The following is a 20,677-nucleotide window of genomic DNA, read 5'->3' as shown; positions in this document are numbered from 1 at the left end:
AAAGGAGGGGTTTGGGATATTGGCAGTTTGGAGGGATATGTTGTGTATCTTTATATGTGTATGCTTCTAGACTGTTGTATTCTGAGCACCTCTGCAAAAACAGTGATAATGTGCGAGTGTGGTGAAAGTGTTGAATGATGATGAAAGTATTTTCTTTTTGGGGATTTTCTTTCTTTTTTGGGTCACCCTGCCTCGGTGGGAGACGGCCGACTTGTTGAAAAAAAAAAAAAAATATATATATATATATATATATATATATATATATAATATATATACAGTGGACCCCCGCATACCGTCGGCATCACATAACGTTTAATCCGCATACCGCTCGCTTTTATCGCAAAAATTTTGCCTCGCATACCGCTCAAAAACCCGCTCACCGCTGTTCTTCCGAGATGCGTCCAATGTGCGCCCTTAGCCAGCCTCACATGTGCCGCCGGTGGCATTGTTTACCAGCCAGCCTCCGCGGTAACATCCAAGCATACAATCAGAACATTTCGTATTATTACAGTGTTTTTGGTGATTTTATCTGCAAAGTAAGTGACCATGGGCCCCAAGAAAGCTTCTAGTGCCAACCCTACAGCAATAAGGGTGAGAATTACTATAGAGATGAAGAAAAAGATCATTGATAAGTATGAAAGTGGAGTGCGTGTCTCCGAGCTGGCCAGGTTGTATAATAAACCCCAATCAACCATCGCTACTATTGGTGGTACAGCTGCTGCTGCTGCTGCTGCTGCTGCTGCTGTACCACCGTCAGCTGCTGCTGCTGCTGCTGCTGCACTGTCAGCTGCTGCTGTAGCACCGTCAGCTGCTGCTGCTGTTGTACCACCATCAGCTGCTGCTGCTGCTGCTGTAGTACCGTCTGCTGCTGCTGTAGTACCGTCTGCTGCTGCTGTAGCATCGTCTGCTGCTGCTGTAGCACTGTCAGCTGCTGCTGCACCACCGTCAGCTGCTGCTGTAGTACTGTCTGCTGCTGCTGTAGCATCGTCTGCTGCTGCTGTAGCACTGTCAGCTGCTGCTGTAGCACTGTCAGCTGCTGCTGCTGTAGCACTGTCAGCTGCTGCTGCTGCTGCTGTAGCACTGTCAGCTGCTGCTGCTGTAGCACCGTTGTTGGTGTGGCTTATTGAGAATACCAAGAAACAATTAACCCCAGAGGATTTGCCACCCAGGATAACCCAAAAAAGTCAGTGTCATCGAAGACTGTCTAACTTATTTCCATTGGGGTCCTTAATCTTGTCTCCCAGGATGCAACCCACACCAGTCGACTAACACCCAGGTGAACAGGGAAAAATGCCTGGAACTAGTGCTCATATTGGTGAATTTAAAGCCAGCAAAGGTTGGTTTGAGAGATTTAAGAATCGTAGTGGCATACACAGTGTGATAAGGCCTGTTCTGGAAGAAAATGCCAAACAGGACCTACAGTACTCAGGAGGAAAAGGTACTCCCAGGACACAGTGTCTCATCAGTCATTGCTACATCTTCAATAAAGGTAAGTGTCATTTATTCTTCATTTAGTAGAGTAGTACATGCACAATATATATTGTGCATGTACTACTCTATTATTGTGCATGTATCCTTCTCTTTGTGTGTAGGAAAATGTATACTTCATGTGGTAAAAATTTTTTTTTCATAATTTTGGGTGTCTTGCACGGATTAATTTGATTTCCATTATTTCATTCGCATACAGATCATTTCGCATAACAATGAGCCCTCTTGCACGGATTAAAGTCGCTTTGCGGGGGTCCACTGTGTGTGTGTGTGTGTGTGTGTGTGTGTGTGTGTGTGTGTATATATATATATATATATATATATATATATATATATATATATATATATATATATATATATATATATATATATATATATATATATATATATATGTATATATATATATATATATATATATATATAATATATATATATATATAATATATATATATATATATATATATATATGTATATATATAATATATATATATATATATGTATATATATATATATTTTTTTTTCAACAAGTCGGTCGTCTCCCACCGAGGCAGGGTGACCCAAAAAAGAAAGAAAATCGCCAAAAAGAAAATACTTTCATCATCATTCAACACTTTCACCACACTCGCACATTATCACTGTTTTTGCAGAGGTGCTCAGAATACAACAGTCTAGAAGCATACACATATAAAGATACACAACATATCCCTCCAAACTGCCAATATCCCAAACCCCTCCTTTAAAGTGCAGGCATTGTACTTCCCATTTCCAGGACTCAAGTCCGACTATATGAAAATAACCGGTTTCCCTGAATCCCTTCACTAAATATTACTCTGCTCACACTCCAACAGATCGTCAGGTCCCAAGTACCATTCGTCTCCATTCACTCCTATCTAACACGCTCACGCACGCTTGCTGGAAATCCAAGCCCCTTGCCCACAAAACCTCCTTTACCCCCTCTCTCCAACCCTTTCGAGGACGACCCCTACCCCGCCTTCCTTCCCCTATAGATTTATATGCTTTCCATGTCATTCTACTTTGATCCATTCTCTCTAAATGACCAAACCACCTCAACAACCCCTCTTCTGCCCTCTGACTAATACTTTTATTAACTCCACACCTTCTCCTAATTTCCACACTCCGAATTTTCTGCATAATATTTACACCACACATTGCCCTTAAACAGGACATCTCCACTGCCTCCAACCGTCTCCTCGCTGCTGCATTTACCACCCAAGCTTCACACCCATATAAGAGTGTTGGTACTACTATACTTTCATACATTCCCTTCTTTGCCTCCATAGATAACGTTTTTTGACTCCACATATACCTCAACGCACCACTCGCCTTTTTTCCCTCATCAATTCTATGATTAACCTCATCCTTCATAAATCCATCCGCCGACACGTCAACTCCAAAGTATCTGAAAACATTCACTTCTTCCATACTCCTCCTCCCCAATTTGATATCCAATTTTTCTTTATCTAAATCATTTGACACCCTCATCACCTTACTCTTTTCTATGTTCACTTTCAACTTTCTACCTTTACACACATTCCCAAACTCATCCACTAACCTTTGCAATTTTTCTTTAGAATCTCCCATAAGCACAGTATCATCAGCAAAAAGTAACTGTGTCAATTCCCATTTTGAATTTGATTCCCCAAAATTTAATCCCACCCCTCTCCCAAACACCCTAGCATTTACTTCCTTTACAACCCCATCTATAAATATATTAAACAACCATGGTGACATTACACATCCCTGTCTAAGACCTACTTTTACCGGGAAGTAGTCTCCCTCTCTTCTACACACCCTAACCTGAGCCTCACTATCCTCATAAAAACTCTTTACAGCATTTAATAACTTACCACCTATTCCATATACTTGCAACATCTGCCACATTGCTCCTCTATCCACTCTATCATATGCCTTTTCTAAATCCATAAATGCAATAAAAACTTCCCTACCTTTATCTAAATACTGTTCACATATATGCTTCAATGTAAACACTTGATCTACACATCCCCTACCCACTCTGAAACCTCCTTGCTCATCCGCAATCCTACATTCTGTCTTACCTCTAATTCTTTCAATTATAACCCTACCGTACACTTTTCCTGGTATACTCAGTAAGCTTATTCCTCTATAATTTTTACAGTCTCTTTTGTCCCCTTTCCCTTTATATAAAGGGACTATACATGCTCTCCGCCAATCCCTAGGTACCTTCCCCTCTTTCATACATTTATTAAGCAGAAGTACCAACCACTCCAACACTATATCCCCCCCTGCTTTTAACATTTCTCTCATGATCCCATCAGTTCCAGCTGCTTTACCCCCTTTCATTTTACGTAATGCCTCACGTACCTCCCCCACACTTACATTCTGCTCTTCTTCACTCCTAAAGGATGGTATACCTCCCTGACCAATGCATGAAATTACTGCCTCTGTTTCTTCCTTAACATTTAAAAGTTCCTCAAAATATTCTCGCCATCTACCCAATACCTCCATCTCCCCATCTACTAACTCCCCTACTCTGTTTTTAACTGACAAATCCATATTTTCCCTAGGCTTTCTTAACTTGTTTAACTCACTCCAAAATTTTTTTCTTATTTTCATAAAAATTTCTTGACAGTGCCTCTCCCACTCTATCATCTGCTCTCCTTTTGCACTTGAAATTTTGGAGCTTCCAGACATAATGGAGAGACTTAGTGCTTACAGATCTCACAGAGAATGTAAACAAACTGGGTGGGGCACAGTGACCGTATTAGAAAGTCAGGTGGGGGAGCTGTATAGCGAGTTTAGGTTTAATTTGAAATGACCGTATTAGCGGAACGCTGTAAAATGAAACCACTTGCTTTCAGTCACACTTGTGTAACACGCTCACACAAGAATGCTGGATGTCCAAACCTGCACTGAACCCCCCCCCCCAATCTCTGAATAAATTAAGAGACAAATGTGTGCTTTGAAAAATTAATCATGCACAGGACTGTCTCCATGGGGAAGTGGAACAGAATTCTTCCTCCGTAAGTCATGTGTGTTGTAAGAGACAACTAAAATGCCGGGAGCACGGGGCTAGTAACCCCCTCTCCTGTATACATTACAAAAGTTAAAAAGAGAAAATTTTTCTTTCTTTTTGGGCCACCCTGCTTCAGTGGAATATGACTGGTTTGTTGAAAGAAGTAGAGGACTGTTTGTAGAATACAATTTTGACATGTGTACTTATATGTATATACATGAGAGAGAGTGGAGAGAGTGGAGTGGAGAGAGAGGAGTGGAGAGAGAGAGAGGAGTGGAGAGAGAGAGAGAAGTGGAGAGAGAGAGAGAAGTGGACAGAGAGGAGTAGAGAGGGGTGGAGAGAGTGGAGTGAGAGGAGTGGAGAGAGAGGAGTGGAGAGAGAGGAGTGGAGAGAGAGGAGTGGAGAGAGAGGAGTGGAGAGAGAGGAGTGGAGAGAGAGAAAGTGGAGAGAGAGGAGTGGAGAGAGAGAGAGAGAGAGAGAGAGAGAGAGAGAGAAGAGTGGAGAGAGAAGAGTGGAGAGAGAGGAGTGGAGAGAGAGGAGTGGAGAGAGAGAGCGGAGTGGAGAGAGAGAGAGAGGAGTGGAGAGAGAGAGGAGTGGGGAGAGAAAAGGAGTGGGGAGAGAAAAGGAGTGGGGAGAGAAAAGGAGTGGGGAGAGAAAAGGAGTGGGGAGAGAAAAGGAGTGGGGAGAGAGGGAGGGGAAGAGATAAGGAAAGAGAGAGGGAGGGGAAGAGATAAGGAAAGAGAGAGGGAGAGGAAAGGAAAGAGAGGGGGATAGGGAAGGAAAGAGAGGGGGAGAGGGAAGGAAAGAGAGCAACTGGTCAGGAACTACAGACCAGTGTCACTCCTGTCAATCACTGGTAAGATCCTCGAGACAATAATCTCAAGACAAATGACAGTTTTTTGACTACCACTCACTACTTTGTGATCGTCAATATGGCTTCAGGAAAGGTTACTCTGCTGTTGATCTGCTGTTAAACCTCTCCACTAAGTGGCACCAGTCACTGGATGAATCCAAAGTCAGCTGTGTGGTAGCACTGGACATTGCTGGTGCTTTCGACCGGGTGTGGCCACCAGGGCCTCTTAGCAAAACTTCAAGCACTGGGAATTGCAGGCTCTACGCTATGTCTCCTCAGTGATTACCTTCATGGTAGATCTCTAAGTGTAGTTCTCAATGGAACAGAATCAGCAAGACATCCTATTGGGGCAAGTGTTCCATAAGGAAGCGTGCTGGGACCATTGTTATGGAATTTCTATTTCAACGACCTTCTTCATCTCATCCCAGAATCCCATGCATATGCAGATGACTGTACACTGACATTCACTTATCCAAGAGAAGAAATGCCAGCTGCACTAAGCTACATCAATCACCAGCTAAGAGCTATATCAGCTTGGGGAAATAGATGGCAAGTAACATTTGCACCTGAGAAAATGCAAATGATGATGGTCTCTAGGCACCATGATGGTAATGCTGGTGCAGTAGTAAGGATGAATGGGAGGGTGTTGGCACCTGGAGAAGAAGTTGATATCCTTGGGGTGAAATTTGACTCCAAACTAACCATGAAGAACCATGTTGTAAATCTTGCAAACAAGGCAGCCAGGAAGCTTACAGCACTTCGCCATATTTCGCATCTGCTTGACAGTAGGGGTTGCAAGATTCTGTACGAGGCACAAGTACGCTCACACCTTGAGTATGCTCCACTTTCTTGGTTTGCCTGCCCCCTCTCATCTGCGACTGCTTGACAGAGTAGAGAACAGAGCAAGACATCTCATCTCTCGCCTGAACCCATCCTGGATAGATCTGTCATTTCAGTAAAGCCTTCAACACAGGAGGGATGTGGGTGGCCTTACTGTTATGTACAAGGCCAATATTGTCAAAGTACCACACTTGGACCCACTTCGAGGACAGCGAGAAACAAGCTTTTATGCCACAAGACGGGCAGAAAGTAGCAACTTCACTCTGGCTGTACCCTTCTCCAGAACATCACTCCATCTGAGATCATATATACCCAGGACGACTCGAGTATGGAACACATTCGTACAGCATAATGATGTCAACGAGATAAAGTCAGTTGATCAAATGAAAATGCTGGCCCACAGATGGCTCCAACTTCATCCTGTTCCCTGCTTGTATGTCTCATAACAATAAACATGCTTTCAAATGAGCTGATGTAGGTAACAGCTCTTAGCTTGCCAATAAAGTTAGGAATCCTTAACCTGTAAATAGCTTGTCAATAAAGCTAGGGATCCTTAACCCAACCTTGTCAAACCCTGTGCAAAAAAAAAAAAAAAAGATAGGAGAGGGAAGGAAAGAGAGGGAGAGGATGGAAAAAAGAGATAGGAGGAAAGAAAGAGAGAGGTAGGATGAAAGAAGGGGGGGGGGGGGAGGGAGGGAGGGAAAGAAAGAAAAAAAAATGAAAAAGAAAACCACTTTAGAAAATTGCAAACATGTACTAGTTTATGGTCTCCTGGGCTCTTTCATACCTACTCTTGAAATCATATATGAAATGTGCCTTAGATCAAACCAAAGTGCCTCCCATTCTGCAAGGTGCTGTATGACCCCTATAGGCTTAGTGATCATCTGCCCATTAATGCAAACTTGAATTTTGTGTGTGAGAATTTGTTTTGCTCAACCTCCTCATAGATCACATCCTTTGCACAAAGTCAGGGAGGCCATTACAAGATAATACATGTTAAAATCAACACAAGCATTCCATTAAAAGTTTGGCAGTGTACTGTAATCTCACCCTCCAAAGCAGTATCACCATCTTCCACATTCTCATCATCATCGCCCCATCCATCTCCGGCAATATCACCAGAAATATCAACGGCCATTGCTGCCACAGATACCCCACTACTTTTTCCACTGGCCACGGCAGTGTCAAAGAATCCCTGTTTACAAGAAAAACACTATTAGCCAGTCTTTTACTGAAACACTGATTCATATACCTGTTTACTGTGAATCCATATTAATTTTTTATTTATACAAACAAAAATATATGGCAATAAATGATATGTGAATTTTATGTAGACCATGTAGATTTACTTAAATTTATTAAAGGCAATGTTACACCTGTCTATACATTTAGTGTATACCATTATTTATTCACTCAGAATATAAGGACACATGTAGTCTCAATATATGAAATACTGTACGGGTATCTGAAATAAAAACCAGTTTCTACTATGACTTACTTTGGCAACAGTGAGGAGTGGCCAAGCAGTGTCCATGGGTTGGACAGGGACAGGTGGTTGCAGCAACTGAGCATTGGGGAGAGGTTCAGGAATGGTGCCACCCTCCACATGGGATGCAAGGGATTCTGCTTCCTGACACCAAGAAAAAAAAATGTCAAAAGTTTCATTCTATTTAGCAATATAACATGCTTATTCCTTATTATATTATCAATTTACTATTCACCTTGTTTAGCATATTAAACAAAAAGTGCCAACCACAAGAATTTTATTTTATCTCTGCCAACTGTCTATTATACTTCCCATACACAATAAAATAAAGCCACTTTTGAAACTTTAAACAGCACTTTCTTAGTTTAAACTAAGTACCACACAATTATTGCTAGCTAATTATATCTTCCCCATTCAAAACTAGTCACAGGTACAAGTATATCAACAGTATTAGGTTATCTTTATTACAGAAACTCATTTCCATTTGATTGATACTGCACCATTTACTGCAAGAAAATGTCTACAAAATTGGTTGGCTATTTTTCCCTCATAATCCTTTGATAATTAATAACACTAAGTCAGAAGTAACCAAGTATCTTCCTTTTACTCATTATCATGTCTGAAGCATATACAGCTGGCTTCCCAAATTCCTGAGGGTATTACAGTCTTTTGCAGGATTTAGTTGACCAACATTTTTAATGATGGGCAATCTGTGAATAAATTAAATTTTTATTTCTTTTCTTGTTGCCAAGAATCTCTTGGCTTGGTGCACAACCCCCTAAATTGAAAATTAAACATAGGAATATATTAAAAAATGATCAAATCTGCTTTCTGGTTTTGTCTTTTCTTGTTAATGTAAGTATTAACCCTTTGACTGTCGCGGTACCGTGTTTGACGTATATATACTCAAATTCTAGCGGCTTCAAATCAAGCAGGAGAAAGCTGGTAGGCCCACATGTGAGAGAATGGGTCTGTGTGGTCAGTGTGCACCATATAAAAAAAATCCTGGAGCACGCAGTGCATAATGAGAAAAAAAAACTCAGTTTTTTTTAATTAAAATGCCGACTTTGTGGTCTATTTTCGTATAGTATTTATGGTTGTATTCTCATTTTCTTGGTCTCATTTGATAGAATGGAAAACATATTATAGAAATAGAGGTGATTTTGATTGATTTTACTATAAAAAGAACCTAGAAATGGAGCTCAAAGTAGGGGAAATGTTTGATTTCTGCCATCAAAGTAGGGGAAATGTTTGATTTTTGCCAATGTTCAAAAGTAAACAAATGATGCCATTGTCCAATAAATGTCCAACTAGCCATTCTAATATGCAGTCATGAATGGGTTGATGTTATTTATACAATTATTACAGTATTGCAGTAGTCTGCATAATAGTAAGTCTTCTATTTTTTGTTTGAATAAAAATTCAAAATAGAAAGCAAGAGTAATATCAGAGGGGCCTGGAGACATGACTGATGAGCAAAGAAAATGTTATTTTAGAGCCAGGAATGTTTGCATTGTTCATTCTGGACCTTATTTTGAAATTGTCATATTTTTTAGTTTTCGTGAAATAGGCCAAATTGCAAATTTCTGACCACATTATTAGGTAGTTGAAATCGGTAAATGGGCAGTTTCTTGTACTCAATCGATAGAAAAAATGGAGTTCTAAAGAAATAGCTATGAGTTTGGGCAACTGTAACAATGGAATTAGCCGAAAATAGGGCTCAAAGTGGGCGAAATCGCCGATTTGTAAACAGCGCTGAGGTCGTTAACTTCCAGAGAGCATAATTCCGTCAGTTTTCCATCAAATTTCGTTTTGTTTGGTGTCATTACAATCGGGAAAAGATTCTCTATCATTTCGTAAGAAATTTTTTTTTTGTTTTTTTTAAATTTTGTGACACCAGGAGACACCTAAGGATTGGGGGTTGCGACAGTCAAAGGGTTAATGTGATATCAGAGAGTGAGCAGGGTAACCTTTATGAAGAGATTCAGGCAAACCAGTCAGCCAGACACGAGTCTTGGAGGTGGGAAGGGCAGTGGCAGCTAGCAAGTTAAAAAAAAAAATGACCTCAAAAGAGGTTGTGTGTGCAAGGGGCTTGGACATACAGCAGGCATCTGTAAGCATGTTAGATAGGAGTGAATGGAGACAAATGGGTTTGGGACTTGACGAGCTATTGGAGTGTGAGCACGGCGGCAATATTTTGTTAAGTGATTCAGGGAAACCGGTTAGTGGGACTAGAGTCCTGGAGGTGGGAAGTACAATGCCTGCACTTTAAAGGAGGGATTGGGGATCTGATGGAACCTCAGTACTCGAACTTAATTCATTCCAGAAGGCTGTTCGAGTGCCGATCCATTCGAATAACAAAAATTCTTCCCAACCAATTTTCTTTTTGGTTGACTGTTATCATTAATCTTCGTAGGCTCCATGGTGACTTATTTATACAATATAAAAAAAAAAAAATGCGAAGAAACACGAAATAGTTTACAGTGAAATTCTGGCAGATTGTGTTTGTTTGGTAGAGTGCTGAGCTTTGTTCAAATAAGGAGCTGTTCGAGTACTGAGGTTCCAATGCATTTGCTGTTTGGAATGACATCTGAACTGTCATATCTGCACACCTCTGCAGAGACAGTGATTGTGTGTAAATGATGGTGAAAGTGTTTTTCTCTTTTGGGTCACCCTGCCTCGGTGGGAGACGTGTAAAACAAATACAGTGGACCCCCGCATAACGATGGCATCACATAGCGATTAATCCGCATACCGCTTGCTTTAATCGCAAAAATTTTGCCTCACATACCGCTTAAAAACCCGCTCACCGATTTTCGTCCGAGACGCGTCCAACATGCGGCCTGAGCCACGCTCACATGTTCCGCCGGTGGCATTGTTTACCAGCCAGCCTCCGCGGTAACATCCAAGCACACAATCGGAATATTTCGTATTATTACAGTGTTTTCGGTGCTTTTTCTGGAAAATAAGTGACCATGGGCCCCAAGAAAGCTTCTAGTGCCAACCCTACAGCAATAAGGGTGAGAATTACAATAGAGATGAAGAAAAAGATCATTGATAAGTATGAAAGTGGAGTGCATGTCTCCGAGCTGGCCAGGTTGTATAATAAACCCCAATCAACCATCGCTACTATTGGTGGTACAGCTGCTGCTGCTGCTGCACTGTCAGCTGCTGCTGCTGCTGCTGTAGCATCGTCTGCTGCTGCTGTAGCATCGTCTGCTGCTGCTGTAACATCGTCTGTTGCTGCTGTACCACCGTCAGCTGCTGCTGCTGCTGTAGCATCGTCTGCTGCTGCTGTAGCATCGTCTGCTGCTGCTGTAGCATCGTCTGCTGCTGCTGCTGCTGTAGCATCATCTGCTGCTGCTGTAGCATCGTCTGCTGCTGCTGTAGCATCGTCTGCTGCTGCTGTAGCATCATCTGCTGCTGCTGTACCACCGTCAGCTGCTGCTGCTGCTGTAGCATCGTCTGCTGCTGCTGTAGCATCGTCTGTTGCTGCTGTACCACCGTCAGCTGCTGCTGCTGCTGTAGCACTGTTGTTGGTGTGGCTTATTGAGAATACCAAGAAACAATTAACCCCAGAGGATTTGCCACCCAGGATAACCCAAAAAAGTCAGTGTCATCGAAGACTGTCTAACTTATTTCCATTGGGGTCCTTAATCTTGTCTCCCAGGATGCAACCCACACAAGTCGACTAACACCCAGGTGAACAGGGAAAAATGCCTGGAACTAGTGCTCATATTGGTGAATTTAAAGCCAGCAAAGGTTGGTTTGAGAGATTTAAGAATCGTAGTGGCATACACAGTGTGATAAGGCCTGTTCTGGAAGAAAATGCCAAACAGGACCTACAGTACTCAGGAGGAAAAGGCACTCCCAGGACACAGTGTCTCATCAGTCATTGCTGCATCTTCAATAAAGGTAAGTGTCATTTATTCTTCATTTAGTAGACTAGTACATGCACAATATATACTGTGCATGTACTACTCTACTATTGTGCATGTATCCTTCTCTTTGTGTGTAGGAAAATGTATATTTCATGTGGTAAAAATTTTTTTTTCATACTTTTGGGTGTCTTGCACGGATTAATTTTATTTCCATTATTTCTTATGGGGAAAATTCATTCACATACCGATTATTTCGCATAACAGTTACCCCTCTTGCACGGATTAAAATCGTTATGCGGGGGTCCACTGTATTTGGACGTTTAAATATGGCCAGCAGGCAGTAGCATCTACAGGACTGAGATTTCGCCTCACAGTTCTCAAATCATAGTAGCATAGTGTGGGAGGCTTCAAGAAGATTTTTTAGTGACCATAATGATTTTCTTTTTGTAACACATCGGCCATCTCCCATTACACAATCACTGTCTTTGCAGAGGCACTCAGATACAACAGTTCAGATGTCACTCCAAACAGCAAATATCCCAAACCCCTCCTTCAAAGTGCAGGCATTGTACTTCCCACCTCCAGGACTCGAGTCCAGCTAACTTGTTTCCCTGAATCACTTCACAAAATGTTACCCTGCTCACACTCCAACAGCTCGTCATGTCTCAAAAACCATTTGTCTGCATTCACTCCTATCTAACATGTTCACACATGCCTGCTGTATGCCCAAGCCCCTTGCAGACAACACCTCTTTTACCCCCTCCCTCCATCATTTCCTAGGACGACCCCTACCCCTTCTCCCTCCACTACAGATTTATACACCCTCCAAGTCATCCTATTTTGCTTCATCCTCTCTAAATGACCAAAGTACCTCCACAACCCCTCCTTAGTGCTCTGAATAATACTTTTAGTAACTTCACACCTCCTCCTAATTGCCACACTATGAATTCTCTGCATAATATTTACACCACACATTGCCCTTAGACTCGGCATCTCCACTGATTCCAGCCTCCTCCTTGCTGCAGAACTTACAACCCATGCTTCACATCCATATAAGTGTACTGGTACCATAATGATATCATGACTTTAATAGTTAGAGAAATACACTGCATAATTTGGAACTGCAATTGTAACAGCAAGGTAATTTATTTTTATTTATTGAAATGAAGTTTAAACTTTTTTTCTTTCTTTCAACACACCGGCCGTATCCCACCAAGGCGGGGTGGCCCAAAAGGAAAAACAAAAGTTTCTCCTTTTACATTTAGTAATATATATAGGAGAAGAGGTTACTAGCCCCTTGCTCCCGGCATTTTAGTCACCTCTTACAACACGCATGGCTTACGGAGGAAGAATTCTGTTCCACTTCCCCATGGAAATAAGAGGAAATAAACAAGAATAAGAAGTAGAAAGAAAATAGAAGAAAACCCAGAGGGGTGTGTATATATATGCTTGTACATGTATGTGTAGTGTGACCTAAGTGTAAGTAGAAGTAGCAAGACATACCTGAAATCTTGCATGTTAATGAGACAGAAAAAAGGACACCAGCAATCCTACCATCATGTAAAACAATTACAGGCTATCGTTTTACACTCACTTAGCAGGACGGTAGTACCTCCCTGGGCGGTTGCCGTCTACCAACCTACTACCTAAAATGAAGTTTAAACATTTTAAAGTTACATTCAATTATAAGAAAACAAATCTGATGACTAACCTGGGTGTAGCCATGAGTGGCAGCCTTTAATAGTGCCAAGGATGCCTTGCCACATGCCTTCAAAACTCTAATTCGCTCTGGCACATCTCCCAGATAAAGAGCATTGGTGTACCATCCTTCGTAATCTTTGCGGATTTCATTAATCTTCATCATACGCCGTAGTTTGGCCAAATTTCCAGTAATAAGGTAAAGGAATGAGAGTTTATCATAGTTCTTTGTTTGCTGGTAGCAGTATTCAACAACCTGCAAAATACAATTACTGTAAAACCTGTCATGAGGCCACAAATTCAACAGGAACAATAACACAAATAGTACTTTAGAATCCTATTTTAAATGGATTACGACAATTAAATGTAACCAATATACAGTGGAACCTCTACTTACGAGTTTAATCTATTTCATGACCTTGCTCGCATCTGGATTTGCTCGTTTGCAGAGTCAATTTTCCTCATTTAAATTAATTGAAATGGAATTAATCTGTTCCAGCGGAATTCCAGGCACAACAAAATAATTCAATAAATTCCCTAATATCAACTCTACGGTTTATCTATCAAAATTCATCTAATATGACAAACAATATTAATAGCATAGAAACATGATATATACACTAGAATGAATAAAATACACATCATTATACACAATACACATCATTATGTATGTGGCTAGTGGTAGTGACAGCAGCTATTGTTGTTGTTGGGGGTTTATAGGGCCACCACAGCAGCCATTCCTGCTCCTGACTACATGTGCAGAGAATCTAGGATAACCCAAAAAAGTCAGACACTGCTGTTTCATGTTGTCTGTCAGTGCTGCTTCATGATGTCTGCCACTGCTGCTTCTTCTTGTCTGCCACTGCTGCTTCATGTCTGCCACCGCTACCTCATGTTGTCTACCACTGCTGCTTCATGTTGTCTGCCACTGCTGCTTCATGTTGTCTGCCACTGCTGCTTCATGATGTCTGCCACTGCTGCTTCTTGTTGTCTGCCACTGCTACCTCATGAAGTCTGCTCCCACTTTTGCTAGCATGTTGAAGAGCTTTCCAATATGTGAGGGTTGAGGGGCAGTGCCAAATGGACAGGTAGTGAACGGTGACATCATTTGTTTACTCTTGAACATCGCCAAAGAATTGACCATTTCTGCTACTTTGAGCTCAGTTTCAAGGTACTTTTCGTTATGAAACCAATCAAAATCATATCTATTTCTGTAGTATATCTTCCATTCTATCAAAGGAGACAAAAAAAAAATAAATAAAGAGAATACACCCATAAAAACCATACGAAAATATACTGCTAAGGGGAGGCTAATGGCCGAGAAGTGAACTCTGTTATTTATGGTCCGATTTCTTTCATTTTTGGTGTACTTTAAGACGCACCTTCCCAGCATACGTTGCCCAAGTTTCAATAAGATAGTCCAACAAACAAGTGAGATCCAATTCCCTAGATCAAGAGCAAGAACTCCTCACCAGCGTCAAGAAATCTGGAAATTTCGCTTGCGTCTGGAAGGAAAAAATTGACTGAGCAACTGCTCATATCTGGAAAACTCGCATGTGGATGCACTCCTAAATAGAGGTTCCACTGTAGTTGGTTTTATGTATCTAAATACATCGTTCAGCTATAATGTAACTGAATTAATATATTCAGATGCACTAAAAAGAAAGTAAATTTAAATATGTATGGAGACGTGTTACAAGTGATGGAAAGGAAAAAAAAAAGCTGTGTACTTATTTATGCAACATATCCATTGTGCAACTTACTGGGTGGTTGCCATGCATGAGGGCATGCTCTGCTAGTTTCTCCCAGCATCCCTTATCATCAAGAGCCTTGGCAGCATCTAAAGCCACATCAATATTGCCACACTCCAGCGCCAGAAGGAATCGCGTTCGCTCATCCTTGACGAAATGAAGAGCCACTTCAGGATAACCCTTCTTTTGTAGGTAAGCAATGATTGACTGTCCCACCAGTTTGGCTCCACGAACCATTTGCAAAACCTACAGAAAATATGGGGAAAACATAAGCTACACAGGTTGTATCTATAGATTTTTTCTGAAATTTTTTTTAACACGTCAGCCATGACTCAAAAACAAAGAAAAAAAAACTTTCATCATCATTCAACACTTTCACCAGCACTCATACATAATCACTTTCTTGGTAGAGGCACTCAGATATGACAGCTTAGATGTCCCTCCAAACTACCAACATCCCAAACCCCTCCTTTAAAGTGCAGGCATTGTACTTCCCATTTCCAGGACTCAAGTCCAAATAACTGGGTTCCCCTCAATCCCTTCACAAAATATTACCCAGCTCATACTCTAATATCTTGTTAGGTCCCAAAAACCATTTGTCTCCATTCACTCCTATCTAACACGCTCACACACGCTCACAACCTTTTCGGGGATGACCCCTACCCTGTCTTCCTTCCCCTACAGATTTATACGCTCTCCAAGTCATTCTAATTTGTTCCATTCTCTCTCTAAATGACCAAACCACCTCAACAGCCCCTCTTCAGCCCTCTGACTAATACTTTTAGTAACTCCACACCTCCTAATTTCCACACTATGAATTCTCTGCATAATATTTACACCATACATTGCCTTTAGACATGACATCTCCACTGCTTCCATGCTGCAGCATTTACACCCAATGCTTCACACCCATATAAGTGTTGGTACTACTATACTCTCATACATTCCCTTCTTTGCCTCCATGGATAACATTCTTTGTCTCCACAGATACCTCAACACACCACTTGCCTTTTTTCCTTAATCAATTCTATGGTTAACCTCATCCTTCATAAACCCATCCGCTGCCAAGTCAACTCCCATATATCCGGAAACATTCACTTCTTCCATACTTCCCCTTTCCAACGAGATATCCAATTTTTATTTATCTAAATTGTTTGATACCCTCATCTCCTTACTCTTATCTATGTTCACTTTCAACTTTCTACCTTTACACACCCATACCCATCCATTAACCTTTGCAACTTTTCTTTGGAATCCCCCAAAAGCACAGTATCATCAGCAAAAAGTAACTGTGTCAACTCCCATTTTGTATTTGATTCCCCCATAATTTAATCCCACCCCTCTTCCCAATACCCTAGCATCTACTTCTTTTACAACCCCATCTATAAACATGTTAAACCATAGTGACATTACACATCCCTGTCTAAGACCTACTTTTCCTGGGAAGTAATCTCCCTCTCTCCTACACACCCTAACCTATATAAAGTGCAGGCATTGTATTTCTTAATTTTTAAAGCTTAAGTCAAGTTTTGCCCAAAACATTGCATGTGAATGGGGACCTCATGAATATCATTAGTCTATACCAATAACTATAAACAATATTTGATGCATACAATGCATGTCATGCTTTTATGGATAAGGGGAATGAATAACAAACTGGAAAAAAAAAATAGTGTACGAGCATTTGTGAATTCTTTGTAAGAACAGGCATTCAAGGTTAACAAAATCCCAAATTAGTCATTATTATTATTACTCCATCAATGTAAGCACTGAATGCCTACTCACTCAACATGCCATATGTCCCATCAGGCAAATCTGAAAAACTTACTTCATCATACTTGCGTTGGACAAGTGCCAATTTGAAGCGAAATTCAGTAGAGTCAATGGTGAGAACACGGGGAGTTGCTTGACGGTCCAGACAGTATACTGAACTACCAGACACTCTTGTCACATACACTGGCAGCTCCAGGGTGCGGATGATGCCATGGTCACCATTTGTCAGTGCATACTGTGCAAATTTGACCAAATGATTTGGCAAAGAGATAAAAATAAATTCTAAATATGGTACATATTATAGATGGAGAACAAAAGTCTTAATAAAACAGATTATATCACCACAAGCTGACAAACAGAAAATGAAAAGTGGACAATGTATTAAATTTGACCTGAACCTTCAGTAAAGTGTTAATACTGGTCCAAGAAAACAAAACATTGCCCAGTTTTCATATACAGATTGTGGGCTTCTTTGTGAGAAAACCTGCACATTAAAAGATAGCTACACAAACTAGGTATGGTATTATTTTCAGCAAGTACAATATTTAAAGAAATTAGATAAAATATAAAAAAATGAATGTATCTTATCAGTGATATTCTCATGGTATGTCTCCAACATGCACAAAAAATGCTTAACTGTGAAAATCAATTCGATCAAAATAATAAGGATCAATGTTTGAACTGAAATGAAGACAACAAATGTTGGAATGAAAGCCCCAGAACTTAGGTCATGTGTAAGAAATAGATAACCTCTACAACCAATATTTTCAACAGTATTTCTTGTCTCTTAGCGCTGAACATGCTTTTACTGAGGGAAAAAATTATATTAGCTATTTCTCACGAAAACAAGGTGACCTAACTCAACACATTCACTATCATACACACCCAGGCTGCCTTTCCAGAAGGGCCCTGATATCACAGTCCCATGCAGACCTTCCACACTGCACCATCCCCATGTGACATTCAAACTGTGTATTCCTCAACATACTAGCAACTTTTCTTCTATTTTATTATTTACCTTGGTTTTTAAGTTCGTCTGCTGCTATATCAACTTTCAAGCACAGAATCTAGATATATTCTTGTTCTCTTCTGAATCCCCTAATAAAGCCATTATCTGTGAACAGACTGATGCCATCTCGATGGCCATCTTCCACCAAGGCAGAGTGACCCAAAGGAGGATATGCAATTTTTTTTTTTTTAATACACAGTCTCCCACCAAGGTTAGGTGACCCAAAAAATAGAAACACTTTCACTATAATTCACACTAAATGTCTTGCCAGAGGTGCACAAGTACAACAGTGCAGATGTCCTTCCAAACAACAAATATCTGTAACCCCTCCTTTAGAGCGCAGGCATTGTACTTTCCCACCTCCAGGAGTCAAATCTGAATAACCAGCTTCCCTGAATCCCTTCACAAAATGTTACCTTGCTCACAATCCAACAGCTTTTCAGGTCCCAAAAACCTCCACTCACTCCTAACACACACACACACACATGCCTGTTGGATGTCCAAGCTTCATCCTGTCTAAATGACCAAACCACCTCAACAACCCCTCTTCAGCCCTCTGGATAATACTTTTTGTAACTCTGCTCACCTCCTCCTAAACTTCAAACTACGAATTCTCTGCATAATATTTACACCACACATTGCCCTCAGACAAATCTCCATTGCCTCCTGCTTCCTCCTTGCTTCAATGTTTGAAACCCTTGTTTCACACCCATAAAAGTGTGTTGATACCACCATACTCTGGTACATTCTCAATTTTGCTTCCATGGATGTCTTCATGTATGCTTCAATGCACCACCAACTTTTTTTTTCCCCTTAATTTATTCTATGGTTCACCTCATCTTTCACAGACCCTTTTGCCTCAAGTCTGCTCCTAAATATCTGAATACATTCAGATATTTACTCCCTTCTTCCAATCTGGTATCTAATTTTTTATTACCCAAGTATTTGTTAGGGAGGTAGTAGGTTGGTAGACAGCAACCACCCAGGGAAGTACTACCGTCCTGCCAAGTGAGTGTAAAACGTAAGCCTGTAATTGTTTTACACGATGGTAGGATTGCTGGTGTTTTTTCTGTCTCATAAACATGCAAGGTTTCAGGTACGTCTTGCTACTGCTGCTTACACTTAGGTCACACTACACATACATGTACAAGCATATGTATACACACCCCTCTGGGTTTTCTTCTATTTTCTTACTAGCTCTTGTTCTTGTTTATTTCCTCTTATCTCCATGGGGAAGTGGAACAGAATTCTTCCTCCGTAAGCTATGCGTGTTGTAAGAGGCGACTAAAATGCCAGGAGCAAGGGGCTAGTAACCCCTTCTCCTGTATATATTACTAAATATGAAAGGAGAAACTTTTGTTTTTCCTTTTGGGCCACCCCACCTCGGTGGGATACGGCTGGTGTGTTGAAAGAAGAAGAAAGAAGATATATATATATATATATATATGCATATATATATATATATGCATATATATATATATATATATATGCATATATATATATATATGCATATATATATATATATATATATATATATATATATATATGCATATATATATATATATATATATATATATATGCATATATATATATATATATATATATATATATATATATATATATACGCGTATGACAGGGTGGATAGGGGGGCAATGTGGCAGATGTTGCAAGTGTATGGTGTAGGAGGTAGGTTACTGAAAGCAGTGAAGAGTTTTTACGAGGATAGTGAGGCTCAAGTTAGAGTATGTAGGAAAGAGGGAAATTTTTTCCCAGTAAAAGTAGGCCTTAGACAAGGATGTGTGATGTCACCGTGGTTGTTTAATATATTTATAGATGGGGTTGTAAGAGAAGTAAATGCGAGGGTCTTGGCAAGAGGCGTGGAGTTAAAAGATAAAGAATCACACACAAAGTGGGAGTTGTCACAGCTGCTCTTTGCTGATGACACTGTGCTCTTGGGAGATTCTGAAGAGAAGTTGCAGAGATTGGTGGATGAATTTGGTAGGGTGTGTAAAAGAAGAAAATTAAAGGTGAATACAGGAAAGAGTAAGGTTATGAGGATAACAAAAAGATTAGGTGATGAAAGATTGAATATCAGATTGGAGGGAGAGAGTATGGAGGAGGTGAACGTATTCAGATATTTGGGAGTGGACGTGTCAGCGGATGGGTCTATGAAAGATGAGGTGAATCATAGATTTGATGAGGGAAAAAGAGTGAGTGGTGCACTTAGGAGTCTGTGGAGACAAAGAACTTTGTCCTTGGAGGCAAAGAGGGGAATGTATGAGAGTATAGTTTTACCAACGCTCTTATATGGGTGTGAAGCGTGGGTGATGAATGTTGCAGCGAGGAGAAGGCTGGAGGCAGTGGAGATGTCATGTCTGAGGGCAATGTGTGGTGTGAATATAATGCAGAGAATTCGTAGTTTGGAAGTTAGGAGGAGGTGTGGGATTACCAAAACTGTTGTCCAGAGGGCTGAGGAAGGGTTGTTGAGGTGGTTCGGACATGTAGAGAGAATGGAGCGAAACAGAATGACTTCAAGAGTGTATCAGTCTGTAGTGGAAGGAAGGCGGGGTAGGGGTCGGCCTAGGAAGGGTTGGAGGGAGGGGGTAAAGGAGGTTTTGTGTGCGAGGGGCTTGGACTTCCAGCAGGCATGCGTGAGCGTGTTTGATAGGAGTGAATGGAGACAAATGGTTTTTAATACTTGACGTGCTGTTGGAGTGTGAGCAAAGTAACATTTATGAAGGGATTCAGGGAAACCGGCAGGCCGGACTTGAGTCCTGGAGATGGGAAGTACAGTGCCTGCACTCTGAAGGAGGGGTGTTAATGTTGCAGTTTAAAAACTGTAGTGTAAAGCACCCTTCTGGCAAGACAGTGATGGAGTGAAT

General features: G+C 40.9%; 1 protein-coding gene across 5 annotated transcripts in view; it reads right to left on the bottom strand.

The window, feature by feature from the left end:
* Positions 1-20,677, bottom strand: part of alphaCOP (coatomer subunit alpha) — a 216,604-nt gene that overhangs the window by 17,259 nt on the left and 178,668 nt on the right. For all 5 annotated transcript variants that reach the window (XM_070095900.1, XM_070095901.1, XM_070095902.1 and 2 more), the window contains exons 13-17: positions 16,842-17,021; positions 15,026-15,259; positions 13,276-13,518; positions 7,696-7,827; positions 7,248-7,392 (exon numbers count right to left, since the gene is read on the bottom strand). In XM_070095900.1, coding sequence (XP_069952001.1) covers positions 7,248-7,392; positions 7,696-7,827; positions 13,276-13,518; positions 15,026-15,259; positions 16,842-17,021 — 934 coding nt within the window. The remainder of the gene's footprint in view (positions 1-7,247; positions 7,393-7,695; positions 7,828-13,275; positions 13,519-15,025; positions 15,260-16,841; positions 17,022-20,677) is intronic.

This window comes from Cherax quadricarinatus, chromosome 51 (genome assembly GCF_038502225.1).
Source record: "Cherax quadricarinatus isolate ZL_2023a chromosome 51, ASM3850222v1, whole genome shotgun sequence".
Classification (NCBI taxonomy): domain Eukaryota; kingdom Metazoa; phylum Arthropoda; class Malacostraca; order Decapoda; family Parastacidae; genus Cherax; species Cherax quadricarinatus.
This window is presented reverse-complemented; position numbering and strand designations above follow the sequence as displayed.